The following is a 24,243-nucleotide window of genomic DNA, read 5'->3' as shown; positions in this document are numbered from 1 at the left end:
TTTTTTTTTTTTTAACAAATCCACCTTCGTCGACGATGCAACGCTTTATTTACAAAATTGCCGAGATTTCGACGATTCTCTAAATGGCGAAAAATCGAAATTTCGAAGATTCGCACTTTTAATCTTTGCAGTTTTCGAAGCTTGAAACTCGTTTCTCGCGTAATAAAATTTACCGCGTGGAATCTGCAAATTTGTTCTCGAGCAAAGCAACGTCGTCTACGTGTTTGTTATTATTTTATCGTTTGGTCCTTAGAGGACTAACGTTCTAGATCGTCGTTAGTTTGTCCTACCTAGTTAAAATATCCTATCTATCGTTTCGAATCTGACGAGAATCAATGTTTTATCGTTTTTATCTGTTTTTGATTTGCTCCAATGTGAAATTTTCGCCATTTTCTGACGATGCAAATATATAGTTTGAAAAAGATACAGAGAGTGGAAGATAGAATCTTGAATTATTCATTGAATTAGAACACGTTAGATAGGATATTTTGACTAATTGTAACGAACATCTGAAATATTCCTCTCGTTCTCTTAATTAATTATAATAAATAATTAATATAATTGTAATAAATAATTAATTATAATTATAATTAATCTCGCGGTTTACTAGAAAATGATCGGCCGCAGCATCCTCTCTACTTGTTTATTCTCAAAGAAACTAAAAATATACAGCCACAACGAGCTATTAAGACGGAGAAATGTTCAGAAGATGAACTCGATCGATTTCTTGTTAGCAATTTCATGTAACATTTGATGTTCGAAGTTACCGAGGATATTTGAGTTTCCATCTACGACACGCGAATCAAATAGCGACAAAATTAATTATAGATTCTACACGACCAGCAACGGTATGTTTACGGATCAAATTACATAACGTCACTCGTCTCGTCTCAAAACGAATCTTTAACTTTTAATCGATCTCTGTGTACGCGATAGATACGCAACGATTGAACTAAGAAGAACGAAAAAAATAAAAGCGGTGTTTGATACGATGGATCTTAATCAATCTCTGCAAGAATCTTTAATAAATCTATTATTAAGAAACCATTTTGTTTCCCATTTGTGTCTGTATATTATCTCGGACTAGAAGAGTCCTAGCTACGATCACTATTAAGCAACAAAATAGCGGAACAAACCGAAAACAAGAGACGCAAGAAATCGATCGACGCGACGAGAGAAAATCTCTTATCTGTATCTCTCTGTCGAGAGAGAGAGAAAGAGAGGCGTAGAAAGAGAGAGAGAGAGATAGAGAGAGAAAGAGAGGCGTATCTCATCCAGTCACCTGACCACGAAACAGGAAGAAGAGCAGACGTACCTTTCGTCGAGTAATCCATTCTTCCCTCAGTTTAGCGCCGTGATCGAATTATAAAATTCCAAGGTCAGCAGTTCAGGCACTTAAGATCCAAATAAATGGTGTAGCTTGTGCACTTAACACGAGATTTCTTCACAGGGACCACATCAAAAATGAAATCTTAATATATCACTGTTTCGCTTGCTGCACGATGCAAGGACAACTTCGTTTTAATACTCCAACTTGTATTGATATTATACCAAACGATACACAGAATATTATATCGAATGTTATATTAAATATTATAATACTAACGAATATAACTAACGAATATGACTAATGAGTATAACTATCGTATATTATTAACGTATATCACTACCGAAGTAATATAACGAATATAAAAAAGAGAACGAAAAATAATTTACACGCGCACAAACGATTATCTATGTATTCGTACGTTAATATAATACGATACTAACAAATCTTCACAGCTTCTGTGTATCTCGATAATTACGTTCCGCGAAACAAAAGTCCGTTTCACGAAACGCAAGTTCGTCCATTCGGCACAACGATCACCGAGTCACTATGTCTTCTATCTGGCTCTTTAATTTGCTTCGATACACTGTCTTCGAATGTCACATGCACGCGATACGATGGTCTGCGGACGAATAACGTACTCCCGGCTCGAGTCTGGATACTTATCGTCTGTCACGGACACACAGATACAATCCGAGAGAGATAGACCGATTCTGACGGAGCGTGGTCATATAGACTGAACCGACGTGACGATGTGCGAGTTATATATATATACGTATATGCAGAGGAACACCACGAGCCCGCACGAGAGAACAGGTCGTTACAGACCAACTCACCGCGGAGAAATGACACGATGTGCTTCTGACAATTCCTCTTAGTCTGCGCACGAGAGCCTCATCATCCCTTCTACCTGTCCCCCCACCCCGTACCTTCCCCGTATTCGGCTCCGTTCGACCGCCCGACCCCCACTCCGACGACTCATAATCCTCCCCACCACTAGCATGCAACCCTTCTTGCTCTCACTCGTTCCCCGTCTTCAGTGCGCTTCTCTTCCCCTATTCTCTGGCTTACGCCCTTCCACCAACGCTTCTCTTGGTCCCCAGTGCGCTACAATGTTGAACATCACTATTCTAACGTTTCTTCTCTTTTCTATACTCTATATTTTATCTGTTTTCTCTTCATTTTGGTAGTAGAAACTAACGTTGGTCCAGGATTTATTAAAACCTACGTGATGTACGTTCTTCCGTACGTTGAACGATAAAAGATGCATCGAAATTCACGCGTTTCAGGACAGCGTTTCTCTTTCTAGTACATAGTATCTAGTTTCTAGTAAGCGTATCCTTTGATTTCCATCGATCAGTATTTACAAAAGTACGTCTATCTATCTGTGTTTCTAATTCCAGCTACATTATGTGAACAACATACGGTATCTAAGCGTCCTTGTTTACTTTTTACGCGCGTCTTTCCCTGAATCCTATACGCAGCCCTAACTTCGTCTTATGCATCATCCTCCGTTATGAAATGATTCATAGTATTTATGCATTGTCGCTTGTTTGTCATACGTGTCTCTCTTTCTCTAAGTAAAAGTACCAAAAACCTATCTCTATTCTTCATACTAGAGTGTATCCTTCTCTAGTAAACAGCACAGAGCATTACTCATCCTTGTTGATCTTTTACGTTTCTCCTGACTCTTGCGGTCATCCCCACTCCTGAAGCCTCTCCCGCCAGGTCACGTCGCTTCCTAAGTCCTTACGTGTTTTCCATAGGAGAAGCGTGTACCCTCTCGGGCTGTATCTCTTTCTATTGCCTCTCTTTCTACCCCTACCCGAGTAGAGGGCAGTCGGAGCATCCTTATCGCGCCCCAGGTGCTTCCTTCTCTCGCCTCGTGATCGTTTCTCGGCTCCTGTCTGCTGTCCCTCCTCTCCCACGCGTCTCACCGCCCATCCCCTCCACTCTGACCTTTCTCTTTCTCTCTGCGCTTTATCTTATCCCCGCCACCGGCGGTCCGTACCTATGCCAACGCCGCTCATCGAGTACAGCGCGCGCACATACATCGCTCGCCTGTAAATGTGTGTGCGTGTCGCCGGATGGGAGAGCGAACGCGCGCAGCCACCCACGCAAGAGGGACGACGAGCTTCTCCGGACCATACGATATGTGAGGGCAGGCGAAGCGAGTTTTCCCTCTTTTCAGCCCCGGGAAACGCTGCATCGTTTCCGTGCACTGCAACGGCAATTACGTAAAGGGGTGACGCGTTTCGACTGATCTTCTTAACACGGCGCGTAACTTTTTCTTTAACACAGACCATGTTTATGTAATTTTTCAACCTCGCGAATCTACGAGATTTAGCTCAAAGCGATCCGAGAATAGGAGCGTTGCGAATACGTTTCGTGCGTTGGATGGAACATTTTGGAGCAAAAACGAAACGTACGCGCGCTGTTCTTCATTGGCACTCTAAATGACACACAATTTTAAGCGATGATAAAAGCTGTGTGCAGGATATTTGGTACTAATTTAGACATGTTTTGCAGGATAGATAGGTAAACGTCCATAATGGTAATTAGTCACAGCGTACATAGTATCCAGGGACTATTTCTAAATGACTATTCGTATCGCGTACGTTTATCAGATATAAGTTTGCGATATTTATTTTACCCTTCCTATGTATCTGTGCGCAGAATGTTTACAAAAATTGGTAGCAAAATTCAGGAACTTGCAGAACTCGCTGAAAGAAGCAGAAACGCGAGTTGGAAAACTACTAGTTTCGAAATTATGAGAAGCTTAATGCGTAAAGGTACATACGATAAACCAGTTGCTCCGTTCATTCGATTGATGCAACGAATCGAAAACTGCTGCTAGATGATGCCGGGGATTTTTCAACGCGTGCGTGCGGCTATGAGGAGACGCGTGTATCGAAATAAACGATGGACATATCGAACGTACGCTGAGAAGTTCGAAACAACATTGGTTTTACACTTATGTTTATTAAGACGTTTTTGCTTGTTTTCGCGAGTTTGGCGACAACTTTTACAGACACGCTGCATATTTTCAGCTTGGATTCAAACTTTACCGATATAATCATCGCGACTCATTCTTTGTTTGCTAATGAAATTTCAAAATGTTTTACACAACACGCACAATATACGCACGTAAAGATTTTCTCCGATAAGTGAGACTACGAATACTTTTGCGAGCCGCTGTATCACGAAATAGGTAGATGACTGATACCAATACGATAAGAAATTCTTAGTACGAAAATTACTAAAATTCATGCATACATTTGCAATTTTCGCTTAGATCGAGTCATCGCTATCAGACAGAAAATTAGTTAATTTGTACGTACATTAAATAAGAAAGGCGTTAAATATATATAAGTTGATATTAATTTTAAATACAAGAATATACATAAGCATGTTGACAGAGTTTAGGTTAAACTACGACCATCATTCCAATTTATTTTGTACGTGTAACTGCAAGTCACCGCATAGCCGAAGGGCAGACAGAAATAAAGAATTCTAAAACAGAGAAACTAAAAATACGAATAATTTATGATATCTGATCATTTTTCTCGGAACCACCTTTCGAACAGGTACGTCAATCCGTACGAAAGAGTATACGCTATATATTGACAATAATAAACCTTCTTTCATTTTACTTACGTACTATCGTGCATTTCATTTCTACCCAAGAAGTACACAGTCACTATTTTCTTTTGGAACAGTGGCCTGCGAATATCCCAAACCTTTCAACTTCTACATAATATGCAAAATGTACGGATGCAGACAATCTCCTATTTTACGATGTTCAACAAGGACGAAATTACCATCCCGAATATTTACAGTGTAATGATACATTTGCTTGCTTTTTAATTTATTGCCTCCGAGCAGTTACTCGTTTGTTTGCTCGTTCAACGTCTGAAACGCAGAAACAAACAGCAAGACTTCATTATTGGAGAATTACTGACTGATTTGCCTTTATTTATCGTGTTTGGCAACAGTTGATTTTCTTGAAGGAAAGGAATTCCAAAGACAAAGATTTTCCTAATGAAAACAACTGCGAACCCGTGTATCTTAATTATTCTGATTAACAAATATACGAGCGAGGAGAGCGGTTCCGATCCCTCGTATCTTCTTACGATAAACGTTCTTCGATCTGTTTAAGAATGTATTTTATGTATCTATGGTCAAGCGATATCGCTGCTGCTTGCGAGGCTTTTCCAGCAAACTGCGTATGTTTTTCTTTGGTTTACCGCGAGTCTTCAAATTTGAGGTTTCGGACAACGTGGAGGAAACGATCATAGGAATTGCATATTTTGGAATTTGTCATGATAGAAATCCTATTTTTTAAATTAAATTTCACTGCATTGGTAACATTCTTTTAACAAAAGATTTTTAAGTTATTATCCTACAGATAGAAATGCTGCCAGCGTGTGGCCAATTGTCGTGTTAAATTTATTAAATTCAGGTTTAAGGGTTGAACGAAGGGTTTGATTTAGAAGATGAAGAAAGAAAGGGTAAAGGTAGGAGAAAGAACGTATAATAGGAAGGCCGATTGTACGGAGAACAAGTTGCAATTTATAATGATCACTTGGTCTTTTATATAATTTAGTTTAAATTACAGTTAAAACGAACTCTTATCGCGATAAATTTCATTTGATAAGTAATAACCGTTTGTTTAAATATACACTCGTATATCAGAGGGTGGAGGGTTAAATATACCGAATTTGTTATTATTTAAAAGTACTTTAAATTGATTCAGATATTTTGGAAAATTAGAAGAAAGAATAGAACTGAACGAAAGGTAGATGTATCGATACCACGTTCAATATTTTAATATTTTTAATCTTCGGTCATAATTACATATTATAGTTGCTGGAAAGATCGTGAGAAGAAGAATAGTAATTATGTAACGAGAATATTAATCTTTAAATTTTGCAATTAATTCGATGTAAATTAAATAATTTAGAATTACACGTTTGCACGGTGTGGATCCCTGTGAATGATCCTTCTTTGCAATTTGATGATCAGCCTACCTAATTAATGCTGCCACTTTTATTATCCTCCTTCGTTACTACCAGCAGGCTAATAAACCCTTTAGTAATTAAGGAATATAAAACTCGTATGGAAAAGTAGGTTGAAATGGACACTTTGCGTGCTGCGAAAATAGTTGATATAATAGTTAATTATTTATCACAGTAGCATAAACGTGTCATTCGTGATAACGAAAAAGAGTATGAAAAAAAAGAGAAATTTTACACATTTTCTTCTAAAAAGCAAGATCAAATGAATTTTAATTAATATTCACTGATTATGGAAGAACATTTTTTTTTTTAATTAAAATAGTCTCTTTTGAATTCTTTTAAATATCTTTACGTTAATCTATCTTTATTTATATTTTTATATTATAATTGTTTAATGGTATTATCTATTATTACACAGTTAATCAAGAAGAGAAAATAAGAAAGGAAGAAACTACAAAACTAAGATAATCCGTTACCTCTATTCCAATATTTCGTTACAGGAAAGATTTATTTGTTTTAAATCCCTCTGAAACGATAGAAAAATCTTATACCTGATGGTAGCAAAAAGAGTAGAACATCTGTGAGGTGTGTTAATCTAATAGCGGTATTTTCGGGTGCAATAAAGTAATGTATAACTTTCTGAACAACTATTGTCTAAACTGCTTGTCTAAGCTGAATATCTAATACCTGAGATACATAAAACAATTTCGTCGGATTTGAACATTTTTGATGAGGGCAGCATCTTTGAGCAATCGAGTTTTCAAATTTCTGAATTTTTAAATTCGTTCCAGTTGTCCAATCTTTCGATTTCAGGACATGGAAATTTTTAAACTTCGAGGTTTTCAAACCTCTAAACTTTGGAATTTTTCAATTCTTCAGCTTTTAGATCGACGAATATCGGAATATTGTAAATTTCAGAATTTTCTAGAATTTTACACTCCCAATTAATATAAAACCGTTAATATAGAAATAATAATTAATATAGAACCTACAAATTGTGGGAATTATTCGTTTCCAGAATTGTTGCATTTTGTAACATTGAAAATTTCAAGCTTCTAAACCGACAAATTCGCGAGACTTTAAACTCTTTAAAATGTCCACTTTGTATTTTATAAATACAACGAGTGAATTGAATTTACATATATAAAAAATCTCGAATTTCCCACTTCCCTGATATTTAAGCTTCGAAATTTTTTATTCCTAATTTATTTTTCAATTTACATAAATTAGTTTTCTTCGACCTTCGCCAGAAGTAAACTAAGCCTCTTTGCATCCCTCGAAGATATCATTTATCACAGACTGTCCCCTTTCTTTGCAGCGTGAAAAGGACCATACTTTCTATACGTTAGAAACAAAATAGAAATAATAATTGAGGAAGAGGGTCGAGATTGACCGCGATGTCCATATGGTCCATCGTGAGCTTTGATGCAGAAAAAAGGGCTGCAAAGGGAAGTAACCCTTGCCGTTATTACGAATCTCGCGTTCTGGACCTGTCGGAAGTCAAATCAGATGGGCAAAAAAATCAGGATCACAGTTGACTTTTAACCGTTTCCGCTTCTACCTGCCATTGAGAAGATCCTCTCGCGTCACCGCATCTAAAACGGACATTGTCCCCTTCTTGCTTGACCGGAAGCAAAAAATCTGATTTATCTTAAGCGTCACTTGCAATCGACGAAGGATTCTTCTCAGTGTAAAATCGCTTGTTTTGACACGTTTAGAATTATCGATCGAGATGGGTAGAGAAGATGTGGAGAAGAAATGGACGACGAGAGAGGATCAAATTACGATTCGTAGAATGTATCGTTTATTTTCTGACTGTTAGAAAATTGAATATAGGAAATATAGAAAATGTAGGCAACAGAAACGATATGAATTGAAATGAATTTCTTTGCAGAGAACGGAGCGAAGGATAATTGTATTTATCCATCGTTCCTCTGAGAAACTAAAATATATCGGATCGAGGGTGTATTTTAATTAATAACTGAAATATAAACAGAAGCATTAACTTTTGGGAAAAGCACGTTTGTGCTATATTTTACCAAACTTCTCGATTAATAAGTTTAATAACAATCAGCGTTGTCTAACAAATAATCGTTAATATTATACGATTAATATAATTAACATCTGATTAATTTACTTGATGGAATATTTATTGAAACGTTTCTCGAAAAACGATTTCAACGAAATTACAAAATCTTACGGACAGGAAACCACGCGTTTCCATGGTGAACTAAGAGAAAACAAAGTGGAGGTAGTCAAACGACCGTGGTAATAAAAAATAAAAAAGTAACTATATTCATTTCTGGCAAATGAGCCGGATGCTAAAATGAATAAGTGAACCTTAATCTTTAAGCTATAACCGTATTACTTCTAAGTCGCAAGCAAAGGTCAGCCATATGGTCGGTTAGGATCATGGGTGACGAATGTCCCTTTCAGACGGTTCGCAATGTTTAGTATGTTTTGTACATGTAGTTAACGTTTCATACTTTGAGTCATTTCTACGACACGTGACGTGGATCCGTTTCGAAGCCAATTAGTTTTCGATCCTTGTTATCTTCTCTATACCTTCCAAGATCTTTTTTGTTTTTTTTCTTTTTTTTTTTTTTTAGATAGAAATCAATTACGATCAATTCTCATAGAGAATTTTTATCAATTACGATGAGTTATCGTGGCATAAAACATAACTTTACGATAAGATTTTCAGTATTCTTCAGTCAAATTCATTTAGAAGGAGAGTTGCTAAACGATCGGAATGTTTAGTGAAGCTCGCGTTGTAGCGGTTATTGAATTTCGAAATTTCTTCTTTAACTGTTGATATTTTTAAGTTTCTCTGTATAGTTTCATCGGTTACGTAACAAGAAACGTTACGGATAAGCTTTAGCGTTTTTGATTGCGATCGCCGTTGAGATCGAGTTGTGCCAAGGTTCTTTTCTTCCTTGTATTCCATCGATTTTAATTTTCCATGAACCATGTTTGAAATTATAGAAATTATGCAATAACCTATATTGGTTAATTATTCGCTGTTAGTAACAATAAAACGGTGATTAATCGTAATCGATCGAGGAGTCGATGATCTAATGAAATACTGTAATTTTGTAGAAATTTATAAAATTTTCCTTTTTATATATACGTCGATTACAGCGAATTGCATTATAGGAATAAAATTCGGAAGGGAATTTATATTTATTTAAAATAGCATTATACAGGCAACGTTGAAACGGTTGTGTCGAGGGTTGTTCAGATAATACGACAGCGTAATATTTTCCAAAGGAATACGATTTCTTAGATATTTCAATTGCAGCTATGTGAAATACGCTGCAGGAATAAATAGTATAATTTTATTGCCTTATTTATCTAAAAAAGTACCAAAGTAATATATTTTATGACCCTAATATCTTCTTCTTTCCATCTCCTTTTCAAGTTCGTAGTAAATTTGTTGACGTCAGAATGCTGGAAAATTCTTGTGTATAATTCATCTTCTTTTGCATAATAGCCAAATATGCGTAGGGTACATTTAGCGTGCATAATAAGAGATATTGGGTATATCTTTAAGAATTAGTTGTTCACTACTTAGCGTTCGCTATCGGATACAAGATTATGGTTAATGGTTTAAAAGTAAGTAAGTTTCCAAGATAAGGGATTACTCTCTTCGAAATTGTTGGGGTATTTACCGTTTTAATGGCAGGGATTTTTAAGAATATGCGCTTTACTGTGCCAAGCAGTGCCACAGATTGCGTTCATTTATTTACGAGAAATATCGAGTGACAGGATCGTGCTGCTCTGTCTTTTCCTTTATGCAGGTGGCTTACGATTATTTGAAGAAAAGTAATTACGAGAGGAAATTCTGATGAGTCACATTTGGAACTGAGAGCGTTGTGAATTGACGATCGTGATCACACATCGCGAACAGCACGGTCGCGCTGCGTGACACTAAAATGGTTAAGATTAGGATCTTGGAAAAATATTTATACAATGACTCTTTGGGTAGTTTGGCTGCAGATTTTGTGAATAATCGCAGATCGCAGTGAAACTGTTTTCAAACAGTTGCGTAGGACGAGACGAAGCGTCAGCGGCTAGCGGTCAGATACTCACGTATAGGGGAAGATAGAATCTTTTGTTAATTTTCAAGTTTTCCTAGCTATGATCTACCGAAGGAAGAGTACACGTTATTACGAATATGTAATCTATTGCATACATTGTATTTATTTTGCATGCGTAATGTTATCCATATACAACGAAAGAGCAATGAAACGTTCGTAACAAGAACGATATTCAGAGCAATTTTCCATTGAAACTCCTCAGCTCCTCCTATACCTCCTAGTGCAACGGACCGATTACTCGCTTTAAAATTTATCTTCAAACATATTTGATAATTTCTACAACGAACGAGATACGAAACATTGGCAAGAAAATTCCTATTCAGCGCAATTTTCCACGATTTTCAGCTACGCCTATGCCTCCTATTGCAAAGAACCGATTATTCGCTTTAAAATTTATCTTTAAATATATTTGATAATTTCTCCAACAGACGGGATACGAAACGTTTGCAAGAAAATTGATATTCGGTCAATTTTCCACGATTTTCAGTTCTCATTGAATATACGTAACACGTACAACGAATCGAATATCCGCTTCCAAATTTCATCAGACACTCGCTTCAAAGATATTTCATAATTTCTACAACGAACGAGATACGAAACGTTGGCAAGAAAATTCCTATTCAGCGCAATTTTCCACGATTTCCAGCTCCGCCTATGCCTCCTATTGCAAAGAACCAGTTACTCAAACTACAAAATTTATCTTTAAATATATTTTATAATTACTCCAAAGAATGAAATACGAAACGTTTGCAAGAAAATTCCTATTCAGCGCAATTTCCACGATCTCCAGCGCCGCTTATGCCTTCTAGTGCAACGAACCAGTTACTCGCAAAACCAATTGCTAGAAAATTTATCTTCGAATATATTTGATAATTTCTACAACGAACGAGATACGAAACGCCTGTAATAAAATTGATATTCAGAGCGATTCCACAATTTCCAAGCTGGATCGTGGATATCGTGGCCAGGATCGGAGGAGAGGCGACACGAAGAGGAAAGTCGGCATCGACCACGGTTTCCGGGACGGAAACCTGTCAACGCGACCGCGTCTCTCGTGGCAACGAACGACAACGTTCGTTCCCTTCGTCCGCTTCGCTTCTGATAAGGTGTTCCCACAAGAAAACGCCCTGGAAACATTGCTAGAGTAGTTCGTAACACGGTGATGCTGCAACACGTCAATAACTTTTCTCGTTTCGGGTGAGAAACCCCGTAGCTACGCTGATAAAAGCCGACAACCGAGGCGATTAGATCGCTCGTGTTTGCTTCTCCTCGCCCATGTTTGAACGATGATGTCACCGTTGGTCCATCCGGTTCGGGATTAGGTCAAAGTCTCTGGCCAACTGATAAAAATCGAACTGTTCATCCTAAAGGAAACTGCATCGATGGAAAAGAACTGCCTCGTTTCATTTGTTTTCATTTCTTCCTCTTTGCATTTTCGTTTTACAATCTTTCTTTTGTTCGTTAAGTCGGTATAATTCGTAAGCCGTCGTACGTTGATGCGGGCTGTTGGGTTCCTTGACATATTGCTAATTTTCTGTGGTGATTTGTGTACAATTTCCTTAGGCTTTTGTAATTACCAGGTATATTTAGTGTACGATGTTGAAATAGACTAAAATATTAAAAGCGAAGCGAAAGAAATGAAACCGCATGGATGAGAACAAACAGCTTCGACATTATTTTTCATCCTTATTTTATTTTAAGATTTTCCATCGTTCGAAGATATCGTGTTGAGGATTAATAATATTGTAATTTCGAATTATTATTCATTTCGAATCACGTTTTAGCTAAGAATATTGAAAATTCTGCTTGGAAATTTCACGACAGAGAATTTCTTTCTGCCAACAGTCGCTTCGCAAGAATCCGTTGAAAACGAACAAATTACGCTTTCTGAATTTCATACTGAAAAGACGTGAAATCGATATCTCCGGTTAATCATACCGCTCGAATATTGGCCAAAGAATCGGCGATTTCAGCTCGTTAATACCTTTTCCTCTAAATTTTAACCTTATCGAACAAGATTAATGAAGATATCAGCCAACGTTCGAGCACAAGATCGACATCAACTTCAACACTATTCGCGATTTTCCATCCGAAAGCGATCTCTCGTCTTATTCGATGTTCGATATTTCACGAGCAAATACAACGATGATTGTAAATTTAGCGGAAACGAGAGAAATTGTGGAGAAACGAAGCGTTCTCTTATCGAAGCACAGCATCGTTACTAAGAAATCTGCAAATTTCGATGGATATTTGCGATTATCCGGTTGGCCTCGCGAAGCTACGAACGTCGACCACAAAAAACAAAGTTGCCACACGTTAGATATCAATTTGATGAGTAAGCGTTTTATCGTTCGTCAAGGAGCGAGTACAGAATCTTTTCGAGGTCTTGAACGAAAGCTAACGCTTTCGTATCTGGAGGCCAGATAATTCCTCTATCTGGAAACCGACGCGTATCGATGGCATAGTCATATAACGTTGCTATCTGATTCGCTGAATCAGATTATAATCGCCGATGTGCCTCGTACATCGCGCGATACCATCTGCGAAAAGCATTTCCTTTTTTCTCTTCCGAAGGAAACAATCGAGTTTCATCGTCTGTTCTTTACGAGTAAAGCGTATTGGAACGCGTGGCTTGTCGCCGAGCTTGCGGAGGAACGCAGGTGACACGCGCCGATTTTGACGAAAGTTCGCGCAAATGGAATTTTGCAAAAGTGCTCATTACACTTAGCGAAGAATTTCCGCGTGTTTGTAAATCGTAAGCGACAGAAGATACGAAGAAATGGTCGAATTAAAAATTATAGCGCGTCTGGAAGTCTATAAATTCGTGGGAAAAATTCTTTGAAAAAATCGGCAACTGTCTATGTAATTTTTGTCAAGACATGATCTTTCCACAAATTTTTCGCGATTTATAGAATTCAAGACACGGTGTGATTTTCGTTTCCATCGATTCTTCGTATCTTTTGTCGTTTATGATCGGCAAGTATTTGCGTGGAAGAATCGGCTCGGATAAAGAGGCTGATATTTTATTCGAAATAAAATACAGGTACGAACGGATTGCGGTTAAATTCTTAGATAATTTTGACGAATATTTGTACAAGGTTTCATCGGAATCCGCGTGTATTTGTCTCTGGGATTTCCTCGTTAGGTTGAGCATGTGAGAGGATCGCCAAACACAGCTGTGTATTTCGCCCTCGTATTTGTGATAATGCAACGATGCGAAATTTTTTTATTTCGAATTTTTTGTTAAGAGAAATTTTATCGCCGCGTTAGTGAAACTCTGCTGATTAAATTGAGACTAAACACGATATTACTAAAGATAAAACACTAAAGCGACGACGAAATTTCGCTATTTCAAACAGCTTACTAATAAACATTTCATTGGCAATTTCATCGTTGCCGAGATTTTTCTGATTAAAACCATTTTTTGATTGAGACCAAACACGATATTACTACGAGAATGATGCAGAAAATAATATACGTTCGGTTGTAGAAGCCATATGAAGCGATAGAATTATAGAATAAAATAAAACACTAAAGCGACGGCAAAATTTCTCTATTTCAAATAGCTTACTATTAAACATTTCATTGGCAATTTCATCGATGCCGAGATTTTCCTGATTAAAACCATTTTTTGATTGAGACCAAACACGATATTACTACGAGAATGATGCAGAAAATAATATACGTTCGGTTGTAGAAGCCATATAAAGCGATAGAATTATAGAATAAAATAAAACACTAAAGCGACGGCAAAATTTCTCTATTTCAAACAGCTTACTAATAAACATTTCATTGGCAATTTCATCGTTGCCGAGATTTTCCTGATTAAAACCATTTTTTGATTGAGACCAAACACGATATTACTACGAGAATGATGCAGAAAATAATATACGTTTTATATATATAAAAGCCATACAGGAATAATTATAGAATATATATATATATAGAAGGTGATTTAACTTCGTTCGCACATTGATATGGATCATAGTAAATTTTCAGCTTAAATAAACAATATCGTCGTTGTTTCGTACATTTCGAACGCCGACACGAATTGACAACGCAGCAGGGGATGTGACGATTTTAATGCTATTTCAATGCTAAAGGCGTTTTTCCGAAAATAAAGCTTGGTTTAAAGCGATGGTACTAAAGCGATGGTACTAAAGCGATGGACGATGGATTATCGTTAAGGTAATAAATGCGGGAACTCAAAGGGCAGATAGGCAAACCGTATGTGATGACAAACGTTCTAATCTTTCATCTCTCGTTCGGAAAGGATGTATCGGACGAGCCAGATCGTTATCTCTTTGCAAAATTTGAAAACTTTTTAGGCGAATGACGCTTCGTAAGAATCGATGATTTAAAAGATTGCACGAAACGACGATTATGTCGACTAGAATATTATGTCACTGTGGATACGACGAAGCAAGGTACTTAAATAAAAAATAAATAATTAAAGTTTGGTCAAAATTTTGTATTAAAATTGTATAATAATATTTGCATTAGTCACGCTTTAGGACTAGTTTATACGATTCTGGTCCATAGTACGTATTCTTAGAAATAAATAAGCGTAGGAAAACTTCGTAGTATAATATGGAACTTCGAATAACATCCATAAAAGTGGCAACAGTGTAATTCGGAACGTGTAAGAAAAGCCTCTAACCATAGTAAAAGTAAATTATGGCTGTACGGTTTGCTCCGCCCCTAAGCAAAATGTTTAAACATTTCAGGGGTTAATCCGGACAAAAAAAAAGATAAGAAGGTTCGTCGCGCATGGCTGGACAATTAACGAGCCAACATAATAAACACTTTTTCCTTTCTTAAAAAAGTACATAGGCGAACTGGAAATTTAGGATCGTTTATTGCCCTTCTTAAATAAGAAACGCTATTCTTTCCTTAATCCTTATTTTCGCAACATCAAATTTTTTCATCAATTTTTCTTTCTTTTCTTTTTTCGTAGTTAACGAGAGAGACGAAACGTAATATGTTTTAACTTAATTAGTATACCGATGGCTTGATGCGCAAATATTTCGTGTCCATTCTCCGCAATTTCGAGAAGAATGACTTATTTTCTTTATTTTGGCAATATCAAATTTTGTCATCAATTTTTTTTCATAGTCAACAAGAGAGTTGGTACTAAATAACACGAAACGTAGTATTTTTTAATTGAATTAGTATACCGATGGCTTGATGCGCAAATATTTCGTGTCCATTTCCCGCAATTTCGAGAAGAATGAGTTATTTTCTTTATTTTCGCAATATCAAATTTTGTCATCAATTTTTTTTCATAGTCAACGAGAGAGTTGGTACTAAATAACACGAAACGTAGTATTTTTTAATTGAATTAGTATACCGATGGCTTGATGCGCAAATATTTCGTGTCCATTTCCCGCAATTTCGAGAAGAATGAGTTATTTTCTTTATTTTCGCAATATCAAATTTTGTCATCAATTTTTTTTCATAGTCAACGAGAGAGTTGGTACTAAATAACACGAAACGTAATATTGTTTAATTTAATTAGTATACCGATGGCTTGATGCGCAAATATTTCGTGTCCATTTTCCGCAATTTGGAGAAGAATGAGTTATTTTCTTTATTTTCGCAATATCAAATTTTGTCATCAATTTTTTTTCATAGTCAACGAGAGAGTTGGTACTAAATAACACGAAACGTAATATTTTTTAATTCAATTAGTATACCGATGGCTTGATGCGCAAATATTTCGTGTCCATTTCCCGCAATTTCGAGAAGAATGAGTTATTTTCTTTATTTTCGCAATATCAAATTTTGTCATCAATTGTTTTTCATAGTCAACGAGAGAGTTGGTACTAAATAACACGAAACGTAGTATTTTTTAATTGAATTAGTATACCGATGGCTTGATGCGCAAATATTTCGTGTCCATTTTCCGTAATTTTGAGAAGAACAAGTTTGAAAGATTTAATGGTATCCTGTAATTGAATAAATATTTTTATTTGTCGATATTTGTCGTATTTATCGATACTTACGTAATATTGATCGCAAACCGTGTACCGATCATTTTTAGAAATATAGAACGACAAAGGTGGATCGTTTTTTCTTGAAACTAAATATAATAAAGAAAAATGTAACCTCTGACAAATTTATGAAGCAGACATAATATAAAGGACAAAGATACAATTCAGAACTATTTGTTGCTTATAAAAACTTAAATTTCACGAAAGTCATCGAACATTATAACAATACGATGGTGTATGATATAGTATACAATACATAATATGATATGATTTCTGTTTTATATTATTTCATCAAGTTACGTATGATCCATTTCGTTCTATTTCTGTTATTACGTTCGTGCATAATTCAATAAATTAATATAAAACAAACAACATTGTGCGTCTATTATTACCTTATAAAATGAAAGAAACTTTTCGGGCAACCTAATACTTTCTCTAATTATTCCGCTGTTAATTATTCTTCGTATCGATCGTTCGATCGTTCGAACATCGAAGAAACCTCCATTACTCGATTGCACGGAGAGTTTGATACACGAAACGGTGGGTCCAATTGTTGGTCATATTCTAACGGATAACCTACATTCGAGTCAAACTGATACGACTCATGAACGTGCACGTGGATTAGCCGAGTGTCTTTCGTATGCATCTTTCGTCGCTTCTTTTCCTCCGTGTACACCTTTATTCAGGTGTATCCATCGTGAACACAAACGCGTAAGTATACGCGCTCACGGTCAGATATACAGACGTAAATAAGTGGGCCTCGTACCGTTGTCTCCCGTGTCTTAAAACGAAACGGACCCACTATATATATAAGGGAAAGAGGAGAAAAGAATGCGTCGCGAATAAAACGTTGCGGGTAATAAATTTTTGTCAATTGTCTTTCAGGTGATTTGATTCTCTTTATTCTTTTCTCCACTCTTTTCTCGAGGAATAATTTATATTCCTTTTCACATCTTTCGATTCTCTCTTTGCGCAGCTTTCTTATTTCCGAGATTCTTTTTTTCCTTTTCTTATATTTTTTTTTTTTTTTTTTTTGCTACGTAGGATTAGTTTTGTTGTCGCGTAAAGTTATTTGCTCGTAGGTCGTAAGCGTGAAATTTTAGATTTTTCATTTCGATTCGATTTAACGCTAATTAGAAAATTTCGAGTACGAGCGGATGGTCGAAGAGAGAAACTAAATAAATCCGCTTAAGCAAATCCTAACGTAGACAAAATTTTGCGAAATATCCTAATTAACACTTTGACTGCCACGCGGAAATCACATGTTCCGCTCAGGACGTCATAGTCTTTTAACACAGTGCACCGTTAGATACAAGATTTGTTCTCATTTTTTTTAAATGATGTTCCAATAAAAATGTTTAATTGTTCAATTTTTCAATTTTTATTTCAAAGTATCTTCTATTTATCGGTAATATTCAAAACCTAACCCTAATTGTCAATTTTCATTCAATTTTTACAATTGTAAGAAGTTGATGCGCTCCGGTCACCAATGACCGTCGCGTCACAGGAGAAACCGTGGCGGGTCATATACGACCAACGTGGCAGTCAAAGTGTCAAGTGAAATTCTAATTGTAATTAAGAAGTTTCAATGAATAAACAACGTTATACACGAGATACGCAGAAAATTTCGAAAAATGTGAAGTTGATCAGCGAGATTGATTTCTCTCGTGCTTATCGTACGTACAACTATACTATACGTACAACTATACTACTCGATGTTACTATACCATAGTTATTCAGCATGGTGCGTGTTAAAATAGTGTCTATCTATATCAAAATAAAACACGATACGACATAAGACACGTATGTATCAGATGCAAATATCGATGTTAACCGTATATTTCGATCTATTATCTACGTTAACGCGTTAATAAATCTCACGTTCGAAGATTTCTATCTAAATTAAAATTTAAGAAAGAATGAATCATGATTCGTCAGAAAGTATCAGGCATGTGTGTGTGTGTGTGTGTATGCACATTTCTATGTATATGCCGGTAGTACCTGTAACGAACAGATGTCTGGACGACTCGTGTAAATATAAAGTACCTGTCTAGCCTCACCCTGGCAGCCGCCCTTTCGCCTCTCCGCGTCATTATATGCTCATCAACCACCTTCCATGGGGTTGCGACTTTATAACATGTGTGTCGTTAATGTATAACGTGCACGCGAGACACTCTTTGCTTTCCTTCTACTTGTCACACATTGAATTTTCCACTTTCTTTCGACCATCGTCTACCGTTATCCTTCTACTTTCTTAATTATTCAATATAAGTATCTGATAAATAACATTAATAATTATTTATTTCCTACAGTTAGTTTATGGTGCGCCGTTCTGTCTTAAATTTCTACATTTTTCTTGCGATTTTTAAATTTGCTTCTCGAGATGGTCGTTTCTTCATAAATATCTTCCACAATTTTCTTCTTAGGAATTAGATTTTCTTATTTGCTCAATTTTTCGATCGTTTCGTACAGAGAAAAATACGAATAAATATTTTTACAATTTTGTTTGTAATAACTAAATTTTGGAAAGTTTTTCACCGATGATTACGCTTCTATCGGTGTTTTCCTGGAAGCTGAATTCGAAAGATAGCGAAGAAAGTGAATTTTGTAAAGATTCGTGATACTAATTTATCACGTTGTTATCGTCGATGCCAGGATTAATTGCAATTATTTAATCGTAATACAGAATAGTATTCGTGAAATATTTAACACTTTTATCATCGCAAAAATCCTAAACCCGCGCAATGAATGCAATTCTTTAACTAACTTCACCCTTCCTACTTTCCATTTGAAAAATCAAAATTTAAACGAGACTCGACGAGAAACTATTTCTAAAGCGCATAGAAATCAAATCGCAATAATTTCCCAACTAACCGATTCGCGCAATAATCCATCAACGAATATTAATTAGGTCGTTTGAAAAGTTTCTTTTGTTTTCTAAGGAAATAATGGACGCACAACGTTTTCCATTTTATATTATTTTATCGAATTACGTACGATCCATTTTGTTTTATATAAAAGATCACAACGTTCGACAGATTAGGTTTCATGTTTGTATAAAGATGCATCGTTGTAAAAGACTGGTCTATAAAAGAAAGACACTTTTCGGACAACCTAATATGTCCAAATTGACGAGTTACAAATTATCGATCACGATAGTTCCCTTCTATGATCCGATCAACTTGAAAATAGTTTGTAAAATCTGCCTGTAAAATTTCATTTGACTCAACACTAAAATTGTTACTGTCAAGCAACGGTATTCCCTGACATTTTATCGACCGCAAAAATTTTACCGCTCTTCAATTTTTTTTTATTTTTTTATTATTTTTTTTTTTTTGGTAAAATATTTCAAGTTCGTAAGCTTTAGGTAAAGGATCGATACGCATGTGACACGAGCGCGCTGTCACCAGACATTAACATTTGGCCCAAGCTTGACAAGACTTAGGTGCCACCGGATGTGAAAATCTTAATATTGATAAGGCATAAGTAACTTGTCACTTGGGAAAGTTCACGATAATGACATTGTAGCTCAATTATACAAAAACGTCCAGGATTTTCGCGGATGCTCTTCCGGAGGTGTTGGCGTCATCCGCGTGAAAAATTACCCCGGTTGACGTCAGTCGACCGATTGTCGACGATAATCGGAAGACAGAGAGAAAAGAAAAAATGTAAATCAGATTAAACGACGATTTTAACTTCGTTCCTTCTATTGTACGCGGTAAATGCGTGTCGATTGGATGTTGTGCATCACGGATTTTGTTTGTTCAACTGGACTTATACCTCGTAGTATGTACGTAAATATTCTGCAGCATAAATCGTTATAAATCCAGACGATATGAATTACAATAAATAGATTCGTGTAATCGTGTCTCCGTCTAAATAAAAATTGATAATATTCATTTCGGCGAGGGATACGATTAGGTAATTGTAAGAAGAAAGAGTCTAAAATACTTCGTTTTGACGGTAGTTCACCTTTGATAATTTTGACGCGAAGAATACAAAAATTATATATTTTTAATAAGTTTATATTGTATATAAAATACTATCTTGTATATTAGAAACATATTATACATGTATTATACGTACTATAGAAGAATAACAAAATTCAAAAATTAATAATATTCATTTCGACGAGAGATACGATTAGGTAATTGTAAGAAGAAAGAGTTCAAAATCCATCGTTTTCACGGTAGTTCACCTTTGATAATTCTGGCATTAAGAATACAAAAATTATATATTTTTAATATGTTTATATTGTATATAAAATACTATCTTGTATATTAGAAACATATTATACATGTATTATACGTACTACAGAAGAATAATTATAATTATAATAATATTATTATAATTATAATTTAAAAAATATTATTCATAATAATTATAGAAGAAAAATTCAAAAATTAATAATGTTCATTTTGGCGAGAGATACAATTAGGTAATTGTAATAAGAAAGAGTTCAAAATCCATCATTTTGAAGGTAGTTTACCTTTGATAATTCTGGCGTTAAGAATACAAAAATTATATATTTTTAATATGTTTATACAACATATAGAATACCATCTTGTATATTAGAAACATATTATTTATATATTATATGTATTATAGAAGAATACAAAAATTCAAAGATACACACGTGTGTGTGTGTGTGTGTGTGTGTTATGTTATGTATCTTTGAATTTTTGTATTTATTCATATATATATTTACATATTTCATATATATGATATGAATATGATGTATATATATATATATATATTGTAATTATTCATATATATATTTATATGTGTTTTTAATGCAAATTTTTCATTTGGCGACTTGCAAGGAATCCTCGAAGAACTGTAACTGTACAATGATTCGACGTTTCGCTTGGAAGAAAGGCTACTTTCGTCAAGAGAGAAATAATCGAACAAGCATCGAGTAACACGCGTCTTCACGTAGATGAGAAGCAGATTACAGATCGGTCCGCGAGCTTTTTATGCTTCCCGTGTTTCCGAAGTCTCATTCATCTGTGAACGAAACGCTGTTTGAATTACGAATGAGCAACGGCCATTGGTCTGCCCTGTCCCCGCGTATTTTTATTCAACCGCGTCGATGCTGGACAAGATTCCTGGTCGAGTCTCGAGATTTCCCTCTTTTAATCGAAATCGATCGAATACGCCACTTCATGTTTCCGACGATGTAATCAAAACGAGTAGAACTTCGCTAGAATATTGTTTTGCCTATCGAGTGCTATACAGTGGAAAATATTGTATTTCCAATTTTATATATCAATTTCAATGTAGAAAATTGTATATATTTCTTTAGAATATGCGTTCCATGTAATCTTGCACCTTCAAATTAAATTTTCTATAATCGCGTAAGAACATGCGGTCTATCGGTGAATTTGTAATTCTGCCGAACATATTCAATGTCGGGCTATCGAACGAGAAGGAGGACGAGGGAGGACACTGAAGGAGCGATGCTCGAAGATTGTAACATCGAAAGCGTGCAATTCTATTTAAATCGCAAGAAGATGCATCGTTGAAGGACCAAATAATTTCGCGATGGGAACTATTTTCGTCCAGCCCCGAAATTTCCTTCCTTTCGTCATCATTATAAATCGATTAGTTTCATTGAAGACGTTTTCGATACGAGATTGTCGAATAAGAACGAAAAGCGAGGAAACTGAAAAAGAGAAACTGAAAATATCGCTCATCCGTAACACGTTGAAAGAGAAGATGCTGAAAGAAAAATTCGACAGTTCAAGTTATAGCCGAAAATAGAGACGTATTTTGTAAATGTACACGAAACGCGCCTCTTTCGTTCGAAATTTTAAATTCGATACAAAAATGTCTCGTCCTTCGCTCGAAAACGATTGGCAATTTAGTTGACGATATTAGAATCAGTTGCACCGTGTGCTTGAAATTTCGTGCAACGTTCTATTTGCATTGCAAAGAAAAATAGCGAAAAGGCCGAATATATCAGTTTTTAGCTAAATTAATTAATTTCACGACGGAAGCTTTCTCGGATAAATTGAAATCGAAATTGATCAGCTTTTACTTCCGAGAGATGCTTCCATCGTCGGACTATTGGAGAGGAAACGACAAAAAAGGCAACTAAAGGAACGATACTGGGAGTTTACGGTATCGAAAGTGTGCAATATCCGATTTAAATTGCAAAGAGATGCGTCGTGAAGGGGCCGAATAGTTTCGTGACGGAAGCGTTTCGGACAGATGGTATGTACTGCTTTCTCGCGTATGGTTTCCCGTGCATCTACTCGCATGAACGCTTCCCCTCGCTCAGGTACGCGTCTACGCTTCGGGCAGGTTTCCTCGAGATCCTCCCGTTCACCGAATTTCCTTCGTCCTATTACGCAACGCAGCTGCGAGAGAAGTCGAAAAACTTCTCCTTAACGCTTCATGTATAATCATCTCGTTATCTTATTCTTGTTTTGACGCACGATTTTAACGAATTTTCAACGCCACTGAAATTGACGATTATGTAAAATTTGCAAATTATATGAAACTCGACAAATGTATATTTGATGGTTGAAAAATTTCAACCAGATCTTGTGGTATAGAATCGAGGACGAAATTCGTTATTTCGATATCACACGCATGTTGCGAACAGCATATCGTTTATTTGAATATTCGATTGATTTAAGAATACTTTTTTTTTAAAGATTTTAATAATTTTAATAATAATTTGTAGAATAACCGTTTACGGGATGAAGCGTAATTTATGCAAATTTATGGGATAACAAAATTCGCGTCATCTTACCCATGAAAGGATAACGTCTCTCAGATTTCCATGTTCTGAGGTTCGGAAATCGATCCAGGATCTTGGATCGGCGATTTATGATCCAGGCTGAAACCTCGACCCGGCAAGAATTTCTCGCGTGGCCGCGTCGGAAGGAAGCTGCGAATCGCACGACCCAGTGACGTACACGTATTTACACAAACGCACTTACGTACGTGTACCTGTCGTATCTTCACATATTTTATTTCAATACGCCACACTACAAGAACACTCGGTGTTATTTGAATCTCGTGTAATTACTTTCAGACGAATATCTTTTCTAAAAATCGGTAATTATGCGATGAAATATTCATTCGTTGCTGCTTACATAAATATAATAAAATCTAATTGAATTGTTTGATAATAATAACTTTAATAATCGAGCTATCCTTATTGCGCAAAGTTGGAATTTATTTAACAATGTTCAACAGTTTACATAGCGAAACTAAAATTCCTATCATCTGCAACGTAATATTCAAATCAGATCGATTGAACGTTATTTAAAAATATATTTTAGTCATCGTTGAACTACGAATTTTTGCGCATACTGTGCGAAATTTGGAGATAAAAGGATGCATCAAAGAAATACATCAAGTATGTAGAGCACAGTATTCTTTACGATATCCGAACGAACGAAACATTTGGCTATGTAAATTCCATTTTGCAAATTACATCTACGAAGATACGAATCCGCATAAATTCGTAGGCTGGTCGTCGTTACAAGATCACCGACGCAGGCCAATGTGTCCAAGCGTGAGTATAAAAAGAATCTGAAGGTATCATGTGGTAGGTCTGCTGCTCATTTCGTGCATCCCGTATAATGGTCCCCGCCGACCGGAAGTGAGCTACCTGTCTCTCACGTGTGTGATGCAGCCAGCCTCCCAACGTGATGCAACGCAACACGGCTTGAGGTCGCATGCGTGCACAGTGCACACAGCTGCACGGACAAAACCCACGCACCGGCTTCGACGTCTCTGCCTGTCACGGTGTCCTATGTTTCCCGATGCACGACGTTGCCGACGACAAA

At 36.1% G+C, this 24,243-nt stretch overlaps 1 protein-coding gene across 2 annotated transcripts in view; it reads right to left on the bottom strand.

The window, feature by feature from the left end:
• LOC139985515 (uncharacterized) overlaps positions 1–24,243 on the bottom strand; it is a 103,880-nt gene that overhangs the window by 31,675 nt on the left and 47,962 nt on the right. The window contains exon 1 of one of the 2 annotated variants that reach the window (XM_071999995.1): positions 1,316–2,165. The exons of the other annotated variant lie outside the window; for it this stretch is intronic. Coding sequence (XP_071856096.1) covers positions 1,316–1,334 — 19 coding nt within the window. The 5' untranslated portion in view covers positions 1,335–2,165. Of the gene's footprint in view, positions 1–1,315; positions 2,166–24,243 lie in introns of those variants that run through there. 2 annotated transcript variants of the gene reach the window in all.

This window comes from Bombus fervidus, chromosome 3, assembly GCF_041682495.2.
Source record: "Bombus fervidus isolate BK054 chromosome 3, iyBomFerv1, whole genome shotgun sequence".
Lineage (NCBI taxonomy): Eukaryota > Metazoa > Arthropoda > Insecta > Hymenoptera > Apidae > Bombus > Bombus fervidus.
This window is presented reverse-complemented; position numbering and strand designations above follow the sequence as displayed.